Source organism: Lepidochelys olivacea (assembly GCF_965140295.1).
Source record: "Lepidochelys olivacea isolate rLepOli2 genome assembly, chromosome: 1".
NCBI classification, from domain to species: Eukaryota; Metazoa; Chordata; order Testudines; family Cheloniidae; genus Lepidochelys; species Lepidochelys olivacea.
Window position 1 is genome coordinate 113601582 of NC_140411.1, and position 21076 is coordinate 113622657.

At 40.2% G+C, this 21076-nt stretch overlaps 1 protein-coding gene across 2 annotated transcripts in view; it reads right to left on the reverse strand.

Moving 5' to 3' along the window:
* Nucleotides 1–316: 316 nt before the first annotated feature.
* Nucleotides 317–21076, reverse strand: part of RASA3 (RAS p21 protein activator 3) — a 262533-nt gene continuing 241773 nt past the window's right edge. For both annotated transcript variants that reach the window (XM_084627979.1, XM_084627978.1), the window contains exons 16-24: nt 20330–20407; nt 19254–19331; nt 17904–17977; nt 14019–14125; nt 12204–12286; nt 8298–8506; nt 5070–5173; nt 3143–3326; nt 317–2493 (exon numbers count right to left, since the gene is read on the reverse strand). In XM_084627979.1, the coding sequence (XP_084484105.1) occupies nt 2418–2493; nt 3143–3326; nt 5070–5173; nt 8298–8506; nt 12204–12286; nt 14019–14125; nt 17904–17977; nt 19254–19331; nt 20330–20407 (993 nt within the window). In that variant the 3' untranslated portion in view covers nt 317–2417. The remainder of the gene's footprint in view (nt 2494–3142; nt 3327–5069; nt 5174–8297; nt 8507–12203; nt 12287–14018; nt 14126–17903; nt 17978–19253; nt 19332–20329; nt 20408–21076) is intronic.

Here is a 21076-nt window from a genome sequence, read left to right on the forward strand (position 1 = left end):
CCCACTAGTAGAACTGTGGTGGATGTAGCTCAGCACAGAAAATCGCGCAGTTTATGCTGAATTCATAGAAGCCCTTGAGCGGGTGAACTAACTGCCACTTGGAGAAACTGAGCATTCGAAAAAACAATTACTTAACAGACTGGGTAGTTACATTTTTTTTTAACATTCACACAGTAATTGGCACAGAATACGTATTATTCACTAAATGCGCTGCTCAGCCCTGTACGCAGATCCTATACTAGCTGACGTGATAGGTTATAACCATTATCTCGTCTTTTCATTAAATTTGGACTATATTTAGATTAGAAGGACACACTTTTCAGAAATAAAACACTTTTTTTAATTGGCAAGTAGAACACACATTACAGATCATTAGTATTTTATAAACAGAATATTAAGTTATAAATACGGTTAAAATTGCAATTAAATGGCAGCTAACAGCTTGGAGTCCAAAATTCATGTTTTGCAACACTTTTCTATTTCCCCTCCCCCACTCTTCCTGGTGACAATGAATAACATGACGATCATTTATTGGGATTCTGGTCTACAGCATGTTCACACAGAACAAAGAAATCCCATTCCTAACAACACCACTAATAAACAGAGACTTTCAAACTAGGTCAGCCATGCTCCAAATGCAATGAGGAAACTGTTGAAGATTTATTTGGTAACACTTTAGGAAAAGATACAAATATCTTCACATTAAAAAGCTGAAAGTTTAATATTTTCTGATCCAATTCAACTGAAAAACAATACCCAGTTCTGCTGCACAGAAGCTTACGACCCATAACTTCCATGACATTGCATGGACGTCTGAGCAATCTCAGCCAGATGCTTATTGAATCAGACCCTTATGGAGGAGAGTTATGGCATACAACTAACCAGCACACACGCATACACACACTTTATATTTAGCAGATTTTTAATTCCCCTCCACATTTGTTGATATTAGTGAGATACATAGTTCATTCTACTTCCTCTACACTCACAACACATTAATACATGTAACAAACTAATGTACTGAAGCTTAAATTACTTTTAGCAAACTTTTATTTACATATTTTTAAAAAGATTTAAAAAACTTTCCTGGAAAAGTATAAATCTATATTCCAAAAAACCAAATGGTGCCAGGATCGCATGGATCTCAGTTTTTAAGCAATATTCAGTAGCAAACCATCTCCAAAGACTATTTGGGACTTGGTATATTTCAGCTGTCAGGCACAGGGCTCTAAGCACTCTCCCGGCTGCAGTGGAAAAGCCGTGCCATTTTTCAAAATCAGAACAAGTTGTTTAACCTCCCCTTAAATTATCAAGTGTTGTTGTAGCCATGTTGGTCCCAGGATATTAGAGAGACAAGGTGGGTGAGGTAATGTCTTTTATTGGACCAACTTCTGTTGGTGAGAGAGCCGACCTTACACAAAGCATTTTTTCAGGTGTGGGAAATGTAAGCTTGAAAAGCTTCTCTCTCTCACCAACAGAATTTGGTCCAATAAAATATATCACCTTCCCCACCTTGTCTCTCTAATCTCCTTAAAATGGCACTTCCAAAATAGCCATTCAAATCTTACGGTGACTAGACTGTACAGCAAACTAATGTCAAGGCTAGACATTTCCTTTCACCTACTCTAATTCATGTTAGTTAATTTCATTACAGAACCAAGATTTCATATTGAAAACAGAAGTCCACTGAAGGTTTTGTAGAAACAACTTTGTATCTCAAAAATATCAAGAGTACCACTCAGATCTGGAGTTCAATTAAAACCTATGCATCTTTTAACAGAAATTATGCTACTATAAAAACAAAAGGCCTGCTCATCGACCGGCTCTCAATAATACGGGCTACAACGTGGGAGACGACGCTGAAAAAAGAAGGGCTTTTTTACCACTTCCTTTTTTAATGTCGGCATTAACAGCAAAGTGTCGCTAAGCTTTTCCTAAGATAGCATGCGGATGTGTGACATAACATACAGTAACCAGGAACAACCTCCCCCCCCGCAAAAAAAACAAACAGTACAAACAATTCTAGAAAATGCTGCCTTTCAACGGCTCGCTCGGTTTCAGCAATGTAAGGAATTGCCAGAGTGTCAAGATGAAGTCCACACACCTTGATCATTGAACTGATCACTAGATTCCAAGAAACCAAAGCAAATATAAAACATAAACACACACACACACAACAGCAGCTGCCTAGAAGGCAGAGTTCAATCATCTGTTGATAACCAGATGAATAAAGTGCATAGCAACTATCGTAACAGTTCTCGGAGAAAGAACAACACACTTAGCAAGTCCCAAAGTCTGTAAGCTTGACACTTGTTATCTACATTTTGCTACATGTGGCTTCCCTTTTATTTTAGATTTTAAGCTTGTCGCTTCATTGATTTGACCTGTCAGCACCATCCTGTGATCTCCTTCACACTTTAAATGGAATGTGCTGAGATTTCAGATTGCTGCCTGATGTAACTCTGGAAACTCTTGTCCCCAATAGGATGTTCCCTAAAGAAGGAGGGAAAAAGATGGGAGAACTGTTATATTTATACTGTATTGCTTGTTGGAATAAAATGTTCTGACACTAGTTATACTGCAACAAAAAAACATAAAAGCAAATATTTACTAGAAATGAGGTCAGTTAATTTCAGTTATATTCATGTTATAGCTGTGTATTTGAGTTGAACTGGGGGAATTCCTGGGTCTGTTTCAGTGTTTGATGTCAAGTATACCCAGAGCTTTGAATGGGCACTTTTTTTTTGACACTCAGTATAAATCTAAATAAATGGATGTAGCAGACTGACCTAATATTTTCAACTAGCTCTGTACAATATTCAGGGCTAAATAGAGGCATCTTCTGATATTTAGCTGACATTTTATGGGATGTATTCCTTTTTTTTTTCATAATAATCTTGCTACAGTTTCCACTTTTCATACATTTTTGTCTTCAAATACTTTTTACCACTGTCTCTATCTTGTCAAAAGAAAGCATTTTACAAATTATTTATAAACCGTTCAAAGTACAATCAAACTAAGCCTACGTTAACATCTTACACCAGCTGCATTTGTAGGGTTTTTCCTACTCTATTGTTTTGAAAACCAGACCGTAACCCGATCAAATTCTGTTTTGCAGAGCTATTGAACAAACGATACTTACTGGCTTCCATATTTTGTCTTCTTGAATTTATCCCTCTTATACTGAGCATGTTCCTGTTCTAAAGTTCCAACACCTTCTATGATCTGCTTTAGTGTTTTATAAGTCTCCTTTGGGTCATCAATGATAAATGTTGAGTACTCTTCTTGTTCTGGCCCATCATATACAGATTTGCTGCCACAGGCCTCTATGAAAGCAAATTTTAAAAAAGTAGGAGAGGCACACTGTAAAAAATAGTTTAATTGGGGTCACACACACCACCCAGCGTCACTTTGCTGATAATCAGAAACTAAAGCTGGTCTTGCATTAGAAGTAAGTACTATTGATTAAGAAGCAAGATGCATTCATCTAGGTTCCCAAGAGGCAATTAGAAGTCTAAGTGTGAATGTTCAAGAGAAGCTTAACTATAACAATTACAAATCGTATTGCCATCAATGACATTCTACAGAAGTGCTGCAAAAAGGATCAAGCTGAAGTAAATCAGAGCCTCAATAACATCTGCCCAAAATGAGAACGTTATAAAAATGTGAGACGTTACAACACTCACTACACTTTCTGTGCTACAAGTAGTTGTTTTGGCCAAGTGACTACGGCACTTGAAAATATCTGTTTCTTGCTTATATTAATGTATCAAATGCCTCATAGCATGGTCTACTTTCGTGTTACAATGGGGCATACCAGAGGTGGGGGAGAGGGAATATTTTAATCTCTTTCTGTATTTCACTGGTTTTCTAGGTTTTCTTCTGTTTCCATCTCAGTTTCCCAGTTACTGCTCCTTGCTGAGCTGCCTAGGCCAGAAGCAGGGTCTTCTCTCAAATGCTGAAACAAGATACTGCTTCTGGAAGTGATGATTCAAAAATGGAGGAGATATAGGCAGAGATCGGCAGCTCAGAAGTGGTAGGAAATCTTAAGGTTATAAGTGCATGGTGGCCAGAAATGGATTAAAGTATTTTGCAAGCTGCATGTCTGACACTCCTGGCTTATATCATGTTATAAAATAAAGTACTATTTAAAGTTGAGCACTGCAGTTAAGGCTTCTCTGCTACTCCATCTACTGAATTATGATCGAAAGTTTGGCATATTGTAATGCAGAATATTTTTCTGGCTTGCCCAGCAGCACTAGCTCTTTAGGCTTTTCCTTTCATTACTTTTATCCCTCACTGTTTATCCCCTCCTAGACACTTGAAAAGCAAAACTGGGCTGAAAAATACTCATTACTTATATATACATGGAGTCAGATATATCCAAAACAGCCAGTGTGGGAAACTGTTTGGATTCAGCATGCTCCGGGGAATCGAGTCAGAGAAATATGCACATGGCTTCTGGTAACACAAAATCATATTCCACTGAAAACTCAACTTGGCTGCTTCTTCCTTACAAGATCAATAAAATTCTAGTTAGTGCACACTCTAATTTGCCAATTCAGAGCATGCAAACTATGCTCTGCCTAAACCTTATTAGGGTTCTGGGGCTAAGACTATATTTCAAACAACTGTTTCACATGCAAAGAATTTTTTGTGTATCTTCCACTGTGTACCAAAAATAAGTCACAAAACCTTTCATGGCAGCAGTAAAAAGTTAAATGATGATCGCAGTGTTGTGCAAATGTGTATCTGCACAGTTGGTCTCGAGCAAGGGTTCTCAAAACTGGGGATTGGGACCCCTCAGGGGGTCGCGAGGTTATTACAAGGACGGTCGTGAGCTGTCAGCCTCCACCCTAAACCCTGCTTTGCATCCAGCATTTATAATGGTTTTAAATATAAAAAAAGTGTTTTTAATTTATAAGGGGAGTTGCACTCAGAGGCTTGCTATGTGAAAGGGGTCGCCAGGACAAATGTGTGAGAACCACTGTGCTAGAGGTATCGGGAGCATAAAATTAAGTTATTGTCTCATTTCTAGAAGTGGTGAAACGACACTTCTTCATACACACCTTGCATTTTCTCCAATTTAGGCATATACAAGTTGAAAAGGGAGTAGATGCGTTCAGTTTCTCTATCTCCATCTATGTCTAGTTGTATATTTGCAGGGAGGCCTCTGTAAAATATAAGAAAGGGAAGTAGTGATAGTACCATGCTATATCAGACTGGTTTAAACAATATCTCTTTTACAGCATGAGAGCAACACTGCAGACCTAATATCATGAATATGGGAGTGTGAATCGTTTTCATATTTATATGCAGGCATTAAAAGCAAGGTGTTGCTCGGCTTTTCTTAATCCTGCAGATATGTGGCATACTGCACAGTAACACTACAAACCTAACATACTGGGGGCAGAAGTTTGTATCGTTTTCTTCTTTAAAAGTGAGTATTCAAGAAAGGGTGCTAGACTGAATGTCCTGGATCCTCAAGCTATCTGTTTTTCCACAGATCAGGTCAGGGTGATGACAGTTCAAACTACCCCCCACACTGACTATCCAACATGTCTAAACTTTAACTCAGAAAAGAAGATTCTTTACAAATACTTAGACACTTTGGGGATTAATGAATGTGGTCTAGGCAGACAGATACAGTGAGAAGATAGCTAAGTCTCTGGCTATTCAATTCTTGACCTCGGAAGGTATGTCTACACTGCACACTAAGTTTGGGCTCCGGCTCACATTTGAATCCAAGCCCCCATTCCGTCCACACAGGGTACGTCTACACTGTAACAAAAGACCTGTGGCAAGGCTGGCCCAAGTCAGCTGATTCAAGTTTGCAGGGCTAAAAATGGCAGTTTAGACGTTCAGGCTGGAGCCCAGGCTCTGAAATGCTGCGAAGGGGATAGGGCTCAGAGTCTGGGCTCCAGCCCGAGTCTGAACGTTTATGCTGCAATTTTTAGCCCCGCAGCCTGAACCATGTGAGCCAAAGTCAATTGACCAAGGCTCTGAGACCTGGTGCTGATGGTTTTTATTGGAGTGTAGACGTACCCACAGAAACAGTCTGAGTCAGGTCACCAAGCACTCAGGACACAGGCCCGAGGTCTCTGCTAGCTGCCTGGGTTCAAGCCCTGTCATTTTGCTGTGTGGAGACAGCTCAAGCCACAGACCTGAGTCAGAAAGTCTGCATAATGCAGCGTGGACGCAATAGCATGGTTGAGACACCTGGGTCCAGCAGTTATAAGCCCAGGTTTACAATGCAGTTTGAACACTCAAGCAGGGGCTTCAAAATACTGAGTCCCCAGGCCCAGGTCCCACAGATCTGGATTTACAATGCAGCGTACACAGATCTGGATTTACAATGCAGGTTTACAATGCAGGTTACCAACAACCTGGCTATTGGTTTTTGTGAGGACAACAGCTGTTCTCCAGGGACTGGAGTGAGACCAACAACTCATTTCACACAGGGTGCTAAAGACCCTACAAATAATACGCCACTGTTTTTTGTTAGTCTAGATGTAGAAAGCTGTTGTCTACAGTTTAACATACAAGCAAGGAACGGAAAGCCGTCCTTGCGAGCTGTAGGCAGTTTTAGGAGCTTAAGATTTTGCTCTCACGTACTATGGTTTTGAATTTTATCCTGTACTAGACTTACTAATGTAGGGGTGGGCAAACTACGGCCCGCGGGCTGGATCTGGCTCCTCAGGACTTTGGATCTGGCGGGCGGGATTGCCCCCCGTGGTGCTGCAAGCCCTACGCCGCTCTCAGAAGTGGCTGGCACCATGTCCCTGTGGCCGTGGGGTGGGGGGCGGAGGGCTCAATGCATTGCCCTTGGCTCCAGGCACCGCTCCCTGCAGCTTCCAATGGCTGGGAATGGGGAACTGCGGACAATGGGAGCTTCAGAGGAGGTACCTGGAGGTGTGGCAAGGGCAGCGCGCGGAGTCCTGTGCCCCTCCTCCCCCAGGGGCCACGCAGAGACATGGTTCCGGCCACTTCCCAGAGTGGTGCAGTGTGGGGCCAGGGCAGGCAGGCAGAGAGCCTGCCCTGGCCCCGGTGCGCTCCGCTGCCACCCCGGAGCTGCTTTAGGTAAGCAGCGCCAGGCTGGAGCCCAAACCCTTCGCCAGGGTTCTGCCCTCCGTAGTAACCCTGCGGTTCTGGGTCTCCCCACCCTGGGGAACCCTCAACCCTCTATCCCCACCTCGCCTCAGTCTATGGCTACTGCCAGTCACCATCTAACCCCCGCTCACTGGGGCAGACTGCAGTGTACAAGCCATTTATCATTGGCAAGGCGGGGGATTTGAACTGGCTGTCTTTGCCTACCCTTGGGCTGCCCCTTTGCAACCCTAGTACCTGCTTGGCCTTTAGCAAGGCTGCAGCCTGGGGCTTTTCCAGGCGGGCACTTCCTAGCTCCCTTGCCCTACTCCCCAGCACTGCTCCACTCAGGAACCTTGCTCAGTAGCCAGGCCCTTCCCCCTCTATAGCTAGAGAGAGGCGCTCTCTTAGCTCCTGCCTAGCAGTCCCTTTATAGGGCCAGCTGTGGCCTGCCTGGGGCATGGCCCCAGCTGAGGCTGTTTCCCCAATCAGCCTAGCAATTGGCTCCCCCGGAGCAGCCTTTTTCCTAGGCTGCTTTCAGGGTTAGAGTGGGTAACCACCCCTGCTACAACCTGCCCCCCAACTCCCTGCCCTAAGCCCCCTGCCTGCACCTCGCACCCCTCCTGCAGCCCAACTCCCTGCCCTGAGCCCCCTGCTGCACCCTGCACCCCTCCTAAACCCCAACCCCCTGCCCTGAGCTCCCTCCTGCAGTCCACACCCCTCCTGGACCCCTGCCCTGAGCCCCTTCCTGCACTCCACACCCCTCCTCTACCCGAACCCCCTTCCCTGAGCCCCCCTCATACACCCCGGATGCCTCCTCTGCCCCAATCCCTTGCCCTGAGCCCGTTCCTGCACACCGCACCCCCTCCCACACCCCAAACTCCAATCCCCTGCCCCAGTCCTGCATACAATTTCCCCACCCAGATGTAGCCCTCGGCCCAAAAAGTTTGCAAACCCCTGTACTAGTGTCTCATGTACTAAGAAGAGAGAGCAGTTTAACCAGGGTCTGAAGATGCCAGTTGCACTCGGTATGAGAAGAAGATTGGGATGACAACACAATGGACCTAAGATGACAGTTTGTTGTCTAGAACCCAGAGGTGCCCAGGCAGCTTGCACCTCTTCACAAATATTACCCATTGGGAGGCCACACTGCACATACTTAACATGCCCCTGGCTGAATTTAAAACAAGCAGTGTCCTACCGACCCTTACCCAGTGCAGGGCGTACAGCCAGGAGTATTATCTGCGGTGGCCTTGCAGCACAGCCAGTGTCCATTAAGGTATGCGGAAGGGTGGTAGACTGTGAGGCGTTTCTTGTTGCACTGGCTAACTTTAGTAAGTATGTCAATCCAGTCCTTGGCCTCGACACAGTTATTTGCCTGGATGTACAGGACTCTCTCAGGCTGAATCACTTGGAACATCTGAAAACAAGGAAATAATCCACAGACTGAACCACCAATTTAATTAACACTGGAGTCAATTGAAAAGAATACAAAGTAAAGGAGGGAGTCTTAACAGCATAAACCTCTACATTAGAAGGTACAGTCTGATCAGTGGATTATTAAAGGAAACAGGACAATGTGTCAGACCAAAAGATGCATCTAAAAGCAGCAAGAAATCCTATTAAACACAAACGGATCTATAAAATGAAACATTAACTATTTCTTTAAAAATAAAACCTAATGCTTTGTGCAACATGTTAATCCTGCTTCTACAGAAGACAATTTATAAACAACGGAGATTAATATGCTTACTGAGGAACACACCCTTACAGGGATCACTCAGCGTCAGAGATACAATTTTAGTAATGCTGCAGCTTCAAGTTTTGGAAGCTGACAGAGAAAGCAAATGCTGGGCTGAAAGGAAACGCTATTTGTAGGGGGAAGGGGAAGAATCGAGTTTGCAATCAGCTGCCGTGCCTATTTTGCTTTAACTGACACACAATTAACCTCTTAGCACTTATTTTGTTTTGATTTTCTTTCCCTTTTATAACCACTTGCACACACTAAATATAACCACTTATACCACTAATAAAGTAACAGAAGCGCAGGCTTCCTTGTGAATATACAGGGGTGTGTTAGTGGCTCAAATTATTAAAATGTTTGTGTCATGTTAATGCTTAGGCACTCCAAATCACGATTGGGATTCCATTTTGCAGATGCTGTCTGAACATTTATGAACACACAGTCCCTACCCCAAATAGCTTGCAATCAAAGAAATCACAACCACTATCAATCGTTTTCCATGCTCTTCCTTCCTCTTGAAAAGGTAACATTTCAAACATAATTCCTTTTCCAGATAAACTGATATCTGAAAATCTGTTGGGGATTACTGAGATTAAAGTTAATGAGATAATAGCAAATACTGGAAAAGCAAAATCGAGTACTTGAAGTTCATATAACTTTTCTAAATATTTAGCATTCGCTGGTTTTCTTTCCCCTTTCATGTTTAAATAAGTCCCCCCAAAATTAAAATCTGCATATTACTGTTTGTATATGGCTTTGGATATGGCTAAGTATTATTTCCCATAATTCCCATAATTCCCCTGTGTCCTCAGGGTTATCAATTTTTTTGGTATAAACTCACCTTTCTGAATTACAAACACAGAGATCATTGTCCCAGATTGTATACTGACTGGATAAGGGATAGGAAACAGTATTTTAAAGGTATCAGAGTAGCAGCGGTGTTAGTCTGTATTCGCAAAAAGAAAAGGAGAACTTGTGGCACTTTAGAGCCTAACCAATTTATTTGAGCATAAGCTTTCATGAGCTACAGCTCACTTCATCGGATGCATGCAGTGGAAAATACAGTGGGGAGATTTATATACATAGAGAACATGAAACAACGGGTGTTACCATACACACTGTAATGAGAGGAAGCTCACTTCAATACATGGTATCAGTTCAGTCTCTGCTCCCTTTACTACACTTTAAGGTTTGTATTCTTGGAAACGGGGAATATCCCTTCTATTTCACAAGCGAACTTCTTGATTTAAATGGAATTTTCACCGAAAGAGAAAGGGAAAGGAAGGCTGCAGTTGGCATTTTTTCCTGTGTTCAGTATTTTTTTTATTGATACCAGACACCAAATAAAAAGGTGTGAACTTCACCACAATACTGCTGTAGCAATTATTAGTGTGTCAGCTGGGCAAGGGCAAGTGTGGACAAAATACAGTATTCTGTTTAAAAACTTCCCAGGAGAAAAAGGGCTAATTTGAGGTGAGACGGGAATTGCAAAGTCTAGAGCATACAGCTCATCCCCTGTTTAACACAGAGCTGTAGGAAAGTGCATTTTAACACACTGCTTAGTGTAGTGGAGCCCCATATGTTACAACAAAGGAACAGATTTATAAGGGATATGTGGTTGTGTAATGGGATACCATTATAAGTGACCTAATGTATGGAAACTGTTACTGAGAAGCCAACAGTTGAGCCAAGAATTTCAAGTCGTTGCAAGACCTGTTCAGGCTCAAAAAACACCAGACAACAGCATTTGTTCTTAAAGCAATGTTCTGCAAAAGACCAGAACGTTACTTGTAAAACAACTCTCTGTCCAAGGATCCGGAGGACTTCTTGAAAGAAGAGACAGACAGACTGGCTGGGCGTATTGTGCCCCTACGTGGTGCTGGCATCTACCACACATTATGACACTCATTAGGAATGATGAAAATGGGATTTGGTGCAAGATGACAAGATGATGAACACAGATGCCAAGAAAATATTTATAGTAGACGTCTTTAAATATACTTTGCATGAGTATGGAGAATTCACATCAGCTGCATTGGCAGCAAGGTTTTAGAATTCTGCCCATATCATTGTATTCTATTTCTAATGCTAAGAGGAACAGAAATTCTCTGATATTGAAAATAACCCAGCAGAAAGCCTTATTGGCTGGTGAGGTGGGGAGTAGCATATTCTACCATTTCCGGAAGAGTCCTGGGGAAATTTTATCTTGAAATATGTTCAGAGATCTGCATTTCCCATGCAAAAAGGAATGCTTGAGTTCAAAGCATGGTTCTATTCTGTAAACTACGTAAATGTTGCATCTTTTGCTTTTTATTCAACAAATACTTAAGTTAACTATGCAGTGAGGAGAAACAGCGAGCTACAGCCTACTGCATCTTGTTACAGACAAACAGAGCAGTTCCACAGTTATCACATTACAGACAAACAGAGAAATGCCACTGAGTTGAGCGTAGGGTCTCGCTTTGCTCAGCCAATCAGTAAAAACATTATCACAAGTCTGGTATCTAGTCTAAGCCTGAACATTACCCACCCTGGTCCTCAGAGCCCATGTAATTTAGGAAGTGGAAGGATCACATGATATAGAAGCTGGAAGTCACAACAATTTATGAATAAATACCTATTTTAGATAATGTTTAGAGACAGATAAAAACATACAATTCATTTTATAAGATCTCTCAGATCTGTACAGTTGGAATCGTACCACCTATGGTAGCTGATTTTAGATTTAAATTCATACATTTCTAAAAACAGTTTCTGTATAATAGATAGTATATACCAAATACATAAAAACATGCTCTGGTACTCCACTCTTGAGAAATGCAGCCATCCTGCACACCTGCCAACAGAACTATTATACCACACTATCAAGCTCATATGGTATAAAGGTTATATTGGCAAATATCGGGGACCACATCTCTCATTCCCATATACTCTATACCAGATATATACACGCTATGTCATTATTCTACGAAGATATGCTAGCTGATTGAGCATTGCAAGAGAATGTGCTCCGTTGTAAATGTAAGGAGTTAATTCATTCCCAAGGGTCAGACCTAGAGCTGATGGGAAGGGCAGAGACTTGGTTGCCTTCCCTGTGTCCAGCTATCTAGGTCCCAGCCAGCTGATCAGCAGTGAGCGGGCAGTACTAAGTGTGTGCTGCAGGTAACTAAATCCGGATACCGCTGACAAGGCCACATGAAAAATCTCAATGGACTTCACTTTTGGACACCCATGCTACTAGATACAGAACAAGCAGCTGTGGCTGTAAGTCTTCCAGTGGAAATCCAACACGAGTTACAAAAAGGAAAGAGGAGATTTGGTGGGGGTGGGGACCAAGACAAATCCAACTAACAGTTGAAGATGACCTACTTACATTTTTCATTTTAAAGGACTCCTCCTCCAATTTCTCCACTGCCAGAATGTTTTCTATCGGAATGCTACACAGTGGGTGATCACCTGCAATAAACAATTGCAAGCTAAAGCTGCATAACTGTTCAAGTGTCACTTCGCCCTCTGCTCTTATTAAAAGCCATGCTTTGATTTCTGTGAAGGAAGAGTTCAATGTGACTGCAAGAAAGCTTGTGTTACTGACATGCTGTCAAAGTCTCAATATTACCTTAATTTCATTTCTGCCTTGAGCTGCAAAATGTGCCACCACCAAACCGCTTCAAAAATCACCTATTCAGGCAGTGACTGGAAAATTGCAGACAGAATATTTTCCCTCAAGAGGCAGCAAAAAAAAAAAGAAGAAAAAAAAAAAAGGGAATCTTTCCTGTCGGTGCAGGTGATTAAAGATGGTGGGCATGATTTAGTGGAATCTCCTTCCTTAGAAGATTTTAAGGTTAGGCTTGACAAAGCCCTGGTTGGGATGATTTAGTCGGGGATCGGTCCTGCTTTGAGCAGGGGGTTGGACTAGATGACCTCCTGAGGTCCCTTCCAACCCTGATATTCTATGATTCTGTGATGCAGACTTCATGATTGAGAGAGTGAAGTAATCTAATAGTGAATGGAACCTGCAAGCGCTCCCTCAGCAAACGCACACAATAGAAGGAATAGTTGTTATTCTCTACTGAATAAAAAAATCCAATCTAGTTGGAAACTCCTGAAATAATCTTTATAATCTTAATCTAATATTAAGGATTTTACTTATGAACAAATGTTTGAAAGTTCAAAGCATGTAGTCAAACCCCAGCATGCTTCTGTTAATACTGCAAATGCTACAAAATTAATGAAAACCACTAAAGAGAGAATCTATTTCTGGAATCCAATTGATAAGTGATAACAAATGCAAGAATAAGAGAATTAATTAATTCAATAAAAGATGGGCATGTATGTGCCTGAGAATAATGAGACAATTAATAAAAATCAGCAATACTTCAGCAGTTCCATGTAAGTGGTAATTTTGATATTAATTACATTAAAACAGTTAATTTTACCCATGATGTAACCACACAGTGAAATATCAAGCACTGAAAAGTGAGGCAATTCCAGAAGTTGCAGACGGATTTCCTCTACAAGACTAACTCAGCACGATGCCCACAGGAAGTATTTTCTCTGTTTTTCATTTGAAATGTGGGCGCTAATGTGTTATTTATTGTTGTTAATGTGTACCATAAAATGGGCAGTTACAACCTCATCTCCCTGGAACTGCCTCACTTTTGAGTGCTTAATACAGTATTCCAAACCTTAACAATAAATTAACGCTAGGATATCAATTTGTGGGATTTGGCATTGTCCCATTCAAACCCAAACCCCAGCTTAAGGTTATTACAGCCGTGTTCTGCCTTCTCAGCCCGTATGATAAACAAGTGTGAATGCACACACAGTGTATGTTAATTACTGATAGGGTACTGTAGAGATTTAGTCCATAAACACACTCCAATAAGCATGTGGTTTAATTCATATCAAAGCATTCCAATTCCACCCAAACGCTCTGAAATGATTAGTACAAAGAATACACAGAAAGAAAAAGAAAAAAATTCATGTGCTTTTAAAAAACATCCCTCTCTCCTCTCAGATACTTTTTCTATGTATTGTATTTTCTGCAGTTACAGATTTACAGAAATTAGGTTTTTATTGTAAAGTACATTACCAAGGAGCTCCCTCTGTTCTCTTACACAGTTCTGTATGCTTAACCCATTGTTTTATTAGTGAAAAGTTAGAAAACAGAAAGGCAAACCTTTGTTACCTTTGCTTTTCTGATAGGTAAATTCATGGTTAGTCAGGCGAAACCATCTCTTCTTGAAGTTTTTCATACCAAATCGTTTTCTTCCTTGTGCTCTTTTGATCATAAACCTATTGTAAACGGGAAAGCATTGTTACATTAATGCACTCAATAACAATCGCGAATTGTCAAACTCCAAAAGAACACACTGAATACTTTATAATCCTAGGTTCCTGCCTAGACTACAACTTAACCAGTTGAAAGTCTAGCGAGAGATGTTACCCTCCAACTATACTAGGAAAACAGAGGAACTTAGCTAGTATGTATTTGCTATGCTTAACTTAACTCTACCACTTTTCCCAATCAAGACAGAGTCTAAGAGGCTTAGATGATTTTCAACACCTAAAAGAGATGTACAAAACCTCTTTAGTACAAGAACTGTCTTATGTGATTTAATCACTCATACTCTATAAATAATATAAAATGTTGAATGTTGTGGAACTCCATTTTCAACTAACAAAGTAATGCTGCAGTTAGAAAATACAGATTTTTATCCCAACATAAACTAGCCTGTTAAAAGCTAGTAATTTTGAGTTTTTCGTTTACTGATTTGTTGTTTGTACGCTCAGGTAGCAATCAGTTTACTAAGAACTATATTATATCTACTATATGTCTAAGCACTAAATTAACCCACAATTTCAAGGTAACATAGGAAAATATGATACTGATTTCATTATGCTCTGTACAACCTTTAAAGAAGAAATTATATATATGGAGAGAGAGAGAGAGAGGGAGAGAGAAATTATGCATGCCAGAGATGGAAAGCTATTTTACACAGTGTACGAGTGGATTCATATGTACAGTATACTGTACTGGATAATATAACAGAATCATTAAAAACTACTTGCTATCAAAGCTGTATTTATCAGACACAAAGGTAGTATACAGCACAATGAACACACACAACATAGAGAAGTAATAGGGAGTGGCTTAATGTAAGGGAGGACTTCACTACATGTGTTTTCACTAGCAGGGGAGCCAGAATACTTTGAATAACAAACACCATAGTTCCAATTTCTGATAGAACATCCTTAGTCACAAACAATTAGAATGTGTTAGACAGACTAGGAACCTAATAAAAGCCTCCTTCTCCAAAGCATTCCAACCTGAATGCACTCGTGCCACTCTGTTTAGTATTGTGCTGTATTGTTCCCGCAGTGCATTTAGACTGTAAATGTCTTGGGGCAGAGGCTTGTTTTATGCTTGGCATGCCCCATTCACTGTACTGTAGGCACTTACAGAATTATATAACTATTATGGTGGTTAAAATCTGTCCATTCCCAGAAGGTTTGGATAGTAACAGTCACTTCTCAGTCTTTGTTCCTAGAGCATTTGAGAAAGACAATGGAGCTGTATGTCTGACAGTGGGTCAAGCCCTCCTAATGTCAACCAAGCTGATGGACCCCTTCAGGTTTTGAAGTTAGGCAAATCTCAGAACGAGAGTGGGTGCCTAAGAAAACGGGGCTGGGCAGTCTGAGGAACACACTCTTCATTAAGTCCTTCTTTTTGCCAGGCAGACATCCTTAAAGGTGACCTGCACATACCCAGGGTGTTTTGAAAATAAACTCCCTTTTAGATGTGGGCACTCAGTACCCCAGAGTTAAAAGCACATTTCTGATCACATTCCCTCCTGTTATTTAAAAACTACGCATTGAATCAGACACTGTCTCTCTCTCTTTTTATGGAAGATCCTGCCTTTGATATTAGAATAGGAGAAGTGTGGAAGCCCGTAAGCTACCTACAATAATTTAAAACAAAAACAGTATGTCATGATTTCATTACCTGGGTAGGCAGGCAGAAAGTATTTCAAGGCCAGTTTAAAGTATTTCCTTGTTTCTAAAATCCATGTAACATTTGAGGAATTGGCTGAACAAATGCTCAAGACACATGAAGGAAAAACATTATCAAAGTTAATTGGCTGAAGAGTCTTTTTATTACTCCTCTTTGTGGTTTAAATGAGGATCTATTTCAGTTTTGCTTGGCCACGTCAGTGTGAATGCCCTTCGAGCACGAGTATGCAAGGAGAAATTACTTCCAGTTCTCTTTCTTTTGGAAAGAGCCCAACAGCTATTGGTTGAGCAGCGATGGCGTGCTTGGTGCCGGCAAAGCACAGGCCAGCAGCTAACCCACTCATCTCGGGAACTAGATGGTCAAACAAAAGTGCACACTCTGCAGGGTGAGTTACAGATGCTCTTTATACAGAAAGAAAAAAGATTAAAATTAAATTTAATTAAAAAAAGCAGAGCAAAGGCGTATAGAAAACCCACTCAACAGCCAGATAATTGCTCTGGAAAAATAATCAGATTGATGGTTGTGAGATAATTTGCCTTTTTTAATGATAAGGCATGACAATTACAAGATAAGGCAGGGGACCTAGCCATCTGCATCCCACTCTTTAACCTTGAAAACAATTTATTTGTATGTTGCTGAAACAGTGCAATAGAAGATGTACGCTGACATCTTAATCACTCGCAAGGAGGTTTTAGGAATTTGTACACTAAACATTAAATACACTTCAGCGGGCTTGAAGCCTCTGCCTACAGATAAAAAGTACTTTACCATTTTCAGCATCTTTTTAAAAAAAAATAGGCACCGTTGAGATGTATGTGACAAATTCTCTCTGTTGGTTTTACATTGGGCATTTCAGCGTTATTAAACAGAGAAAACATCCTTCCCAAATTTAAGTCAGAAATGTCTGTTGCTATGAAGGAAGGACACACTGTCAGCAGGTAGCTTCGGCAAAGCACCAGCTGTCCCTACCATCTTACCTGCACGAACTATTACCATCAACTTTCTTTACTGTTAGTTTAAGAGTCCTTATAACAGCAGCCAGCAGGCCGAGCAAGAAAAGACAGAAAAAAATCAGACAAGAGCAAAAGAAAGACAGAGGCAGAAAAGTCATGTTTAAGAGTCAGAGGGGAAAAGTTACAAATTATACATTTATTTTCAAAAAGCAAAAGAATGATAATGCACAGAATTAAAACAGACATGCTTACTTCTGGGGACTCTATCACAGAAGTGAGGTGAACTGTACCAGCTAAATAGAGGGGATGTTCATACTTTCACAGGTAAAAGTTGTCAGCATTTTCAATGTAAACCTAATATGTTATTATTTAGTGATTTATAAAATCTGTTGTGAAAATTTACTCTAGGTTGTAACTTAGCATACTAAGCTCAGGAGAAATTCTCAAAAAGGTTTTATTTTCAGAAGAAACTATCTAGCTGCCTATACTCTGTACTTAGGTGCTTTTACAGACTCATTTTTAAAGTGAAAAATGCCAGCAATTAGTCCATATGACAACTAGTGTGTGGAAAGTGTCTTAAGAAGCAGAGATACTGAGATTTGAAGTTGTTCCACTGTACATGCATATTAAACATTTTTCTACAAAAATTAGTTAAGATTATCAGCACCTGGATTTTACAGCACAACAGCAATGGCAAAACCCATCAGAAGGCTTTGCCCACTCCTCAATGTCATGATAAAGTATTGAGTGTCTGTCTACGGAATGGAATTTTGCAGCTGTTGTTAGTTTGAGTCACAACCTTAACCTTCTTTTAACGAAGGGGCAGTTTAACTTAACTCTGCATTAATTGTGGTAATTAAATTCTATAGGCTTTTTTTTTAAACAAAAATTCGAGAACACATGTGAAATTAAAGTGTTTAGATCAAATGAAAGGATGTTAAAATAAGCTAGCAGCCACAGTGGATAAAGACAGCAATGCAACATTTTTCTACCTTTATATTTTTCCTCGTAACATATGAATATAGTGGGGAGGAAGGATAGCTGCCTTACAATGGTACTAAAACACACAGAGATACAAGAAATTCTACTATGAACACATTCTTACCCTTCTTTAAGCAGGATGGGTTGCTCTATACTCTTGTGATCTCTCCTTCCAGAGGATGAAATCAAATCTAAGAACTTAAGAGGGACAAAGCATACGGATAAAATATGGGTACAACAGAAGCCAAATCAAAATGTTTATATTTACATATTACTGTAGTACAAGACAATGCTCTAACAATATTTGAAAAAAGAATACAGCAAACAAGACCAGGAATGGAGTCTTAGAACTTTTAGTAAGTAATCTAGCTAGGTATGTGTTAGATTATGATTTCTTTAAATGGCTGAGAAAAGAATTGTGCTGAATAGAATAACTATTTCTGTCTGTGTATCTTCTTTGTAACTTAAGGTTTTGCCTAGAGGGGTTCTCTATGTTTTTGAATCTAATTACCCTGTAAGATATCTGCCATCCTGATTTTACAGGGGGGATTTCTTTATTTCTATTTACTTCTATTTTTTATTAAAAGTCTTCTTGTAAAAAACTGAATGCTTTTTCATTGTTCTCAGATCCAAGGGTTTGGGTCTGTGGTCACCTATGCAAATTGGTGAGGCTTTTTATCCAACATTTCCCAGGAAAGGGGGGGTGCAAGTGTTGGGAAGATTGTTCATTGTTCTTAAGATCCAAGGGTCTGGGTCTGTAGTCACCTAGGCAAATTGGTGAGGCTTTTTACCAAACCTTGTCCAGGAAGTGGGGTGCAAGGTTTTGGGAAGTATTTTGGGGGGAAGGACGCGTCCAAACAGCTCTTCCCCAGTAACCAGTATTAGTTTGGTGGTGGTAGCGGCCAGTCCAAGGACAACGCGTGGAATATTTTGTACCTTGGGGAAGTTTTGACCTAAGCTGGTAAAGATAAGCTTAGGAGGTTTTTCATGCAGGTCCCCACATCTGTACCCTAGAGTTCAGAGTGGGGGAGGAACAATTAGGGAATTTGGGAAGGTTTTCTGGATGGTACATTAAGAACAGCTCAAATGTAACAGTGCCCCTAAGTACAAAAGGTAGACGCCCCCACTTTTCATCTCCTCTTCATGCTCCTTTTCCTTTATTACTCAACCTCCTTCATTTAGTCTTGGACCAGACTGTTCTCATTGAAGGCTTGCAGGATAACATGGAATGTGTATATGCATTAAAATCTGACCCAATGTTCCGTAAGTGTTATTTAAGAAGTGTGGTTTCCAACAAATGCTATGGAATTTTATGTGCACTGTATTCACTGCATATTTCTTGAGTACTACTGCTACTGAATCTGTTTTTTCTTGAGAGTGTTTGGTCTTGTGTAAATATTACACTACTTATATGCCTCTAAACATCAGCTTCAATAAGTATAATATGTATTTGATGCATTGCCTTGTTACTTACATTTTTTACTGCATCTGCATATTTCTGCTCATTAAAATAGTCATAAAAAGTGGCCATGTAAGATTCCTTGAAGTTGGCCTGAAATGCAAACAACCAACCAATATTTGTGTGTCTTCCAATACAACTTATACATAAAATCTTAACATCAACAGACTCAGAAAATAAGTTTCCCTACTCAAACCACCACCACTTTCCCTATTTGTAAAAAAGAGAAAGAAATCAAAGCTACTTTCAGGTTGTTTGGCTGTAATATGGAATATATCGAGAAAGCTCTCAGACTAAAATAATTTCTAAAATAAATGTGGGTTAGCAGAATGCATTCCAAATCTTCAATTCAATAGAATTACTATAACATTCTGTAAAAGTTTCAAGCTATTTTTTAAAAGTCATGCTCCCAAAACAATCTGACAAAAATAATAAGAGACAAGGAACTGAATGGGCTCAAGAGATTTGTAAATGGGATACAGGCTCACTCACAGGTTGCTGGTGTGAATCCAGACCAGGTCAGCAGTGGCCTCATGTTATCATCTGATAACTGTTTGGTGGCCTACTGGCTCAAATTATTCTCATTTCAAATTTCTAGCAGACATCAAAAAGCCACGATCAGCTATCATCACTAATTGGCTGAGAGCTCAAATGGCACGAGAAGCGCACTATCCCTCACCATTAGAGGTGGTTCCTCTAGATCTAGATCAGGCTTTAAATACTTTGCTGAGGCAGCATAGAAAATACCGCAAGGCTGCTACCATGTGTATTTCATTCTCCAGGTGCTGGCACCTTTCAATGTGGCATTTTTTCAAAAAGACTTCACAAAAAACCCCAGAGCCCCAAGACCATGTCACACTTTACTAAAAATGTAGTTCAAATAAGAAAACGTTTGCCATCAATTCGCATGCAGGTTATAAATTCAGTTACTCTAGCATGGCTTACCACTGACTGATTTGCATATGGTACTACGTAGCCATTCCAAACATTTAATTACAATAATAAAGCGACAATCGGCTTTTAAAAAGGAAATAAAGAGCAACATTTTGCCAACATAACCCACAAAATAAGAAATAAAACAAAACACTTACAGATTTAGATTTTGATAAGCTGCCCAATGTTTGTATGGTCTTAGAGATAAGTGTCAAAGTTCTAGAGGTCTGAGGATCCTATGAAGGGGGAGAACAATGGTGTTACATATTCCTGATGTTTAAATCACGGGACAGAGCACTACACACATTTTCTGTTCTCTATTTCACTCATACCAACAATCAGTGTAAAATTTTAAAAACTCACAAACTTTATAGAAAGAAAGCTGCTGCCTTAAGAAGCATGACAGACTTTGTAATGAGTACCTTCCTGCCTTTGCTTCTAAAGAGCAAACAAGAAAGAATCCTTGCTTCATTTTTTAAGTGAATGCTTGAAGACTATTTTCTATACTAATATTTAAAGGTTTAGGTTTTGGGCAACACATTTACTATTCAAAGGATCTCAAAGGGTTTTGAAGTAATGAATCCAATTAAAATGGAGCAGCTACCACAGTTGCTAGAATAGTTTGCAGTTCCTTTGACTTACTGTAGAACCTGTTTACTTAAGAGAAGAAATTTGGCCAAGAGGCCACAGTAATATTCAACCCATTAAAAAATTATGCTGTACCCTTTCTCGTGGAATCTTTAACAACTTATTCCTCAAAGTCACCTCTGACCACCAGAAGGCACTTTTTATCCCAGGGAAGAGTATCTGATAGGACCATTTTTTAAAATTCACTTATTTAGAAATGGGAGAACATTTTAACATGTAAACAAAATCTGTTTAATTTTTAAGGCAATTAATATGTT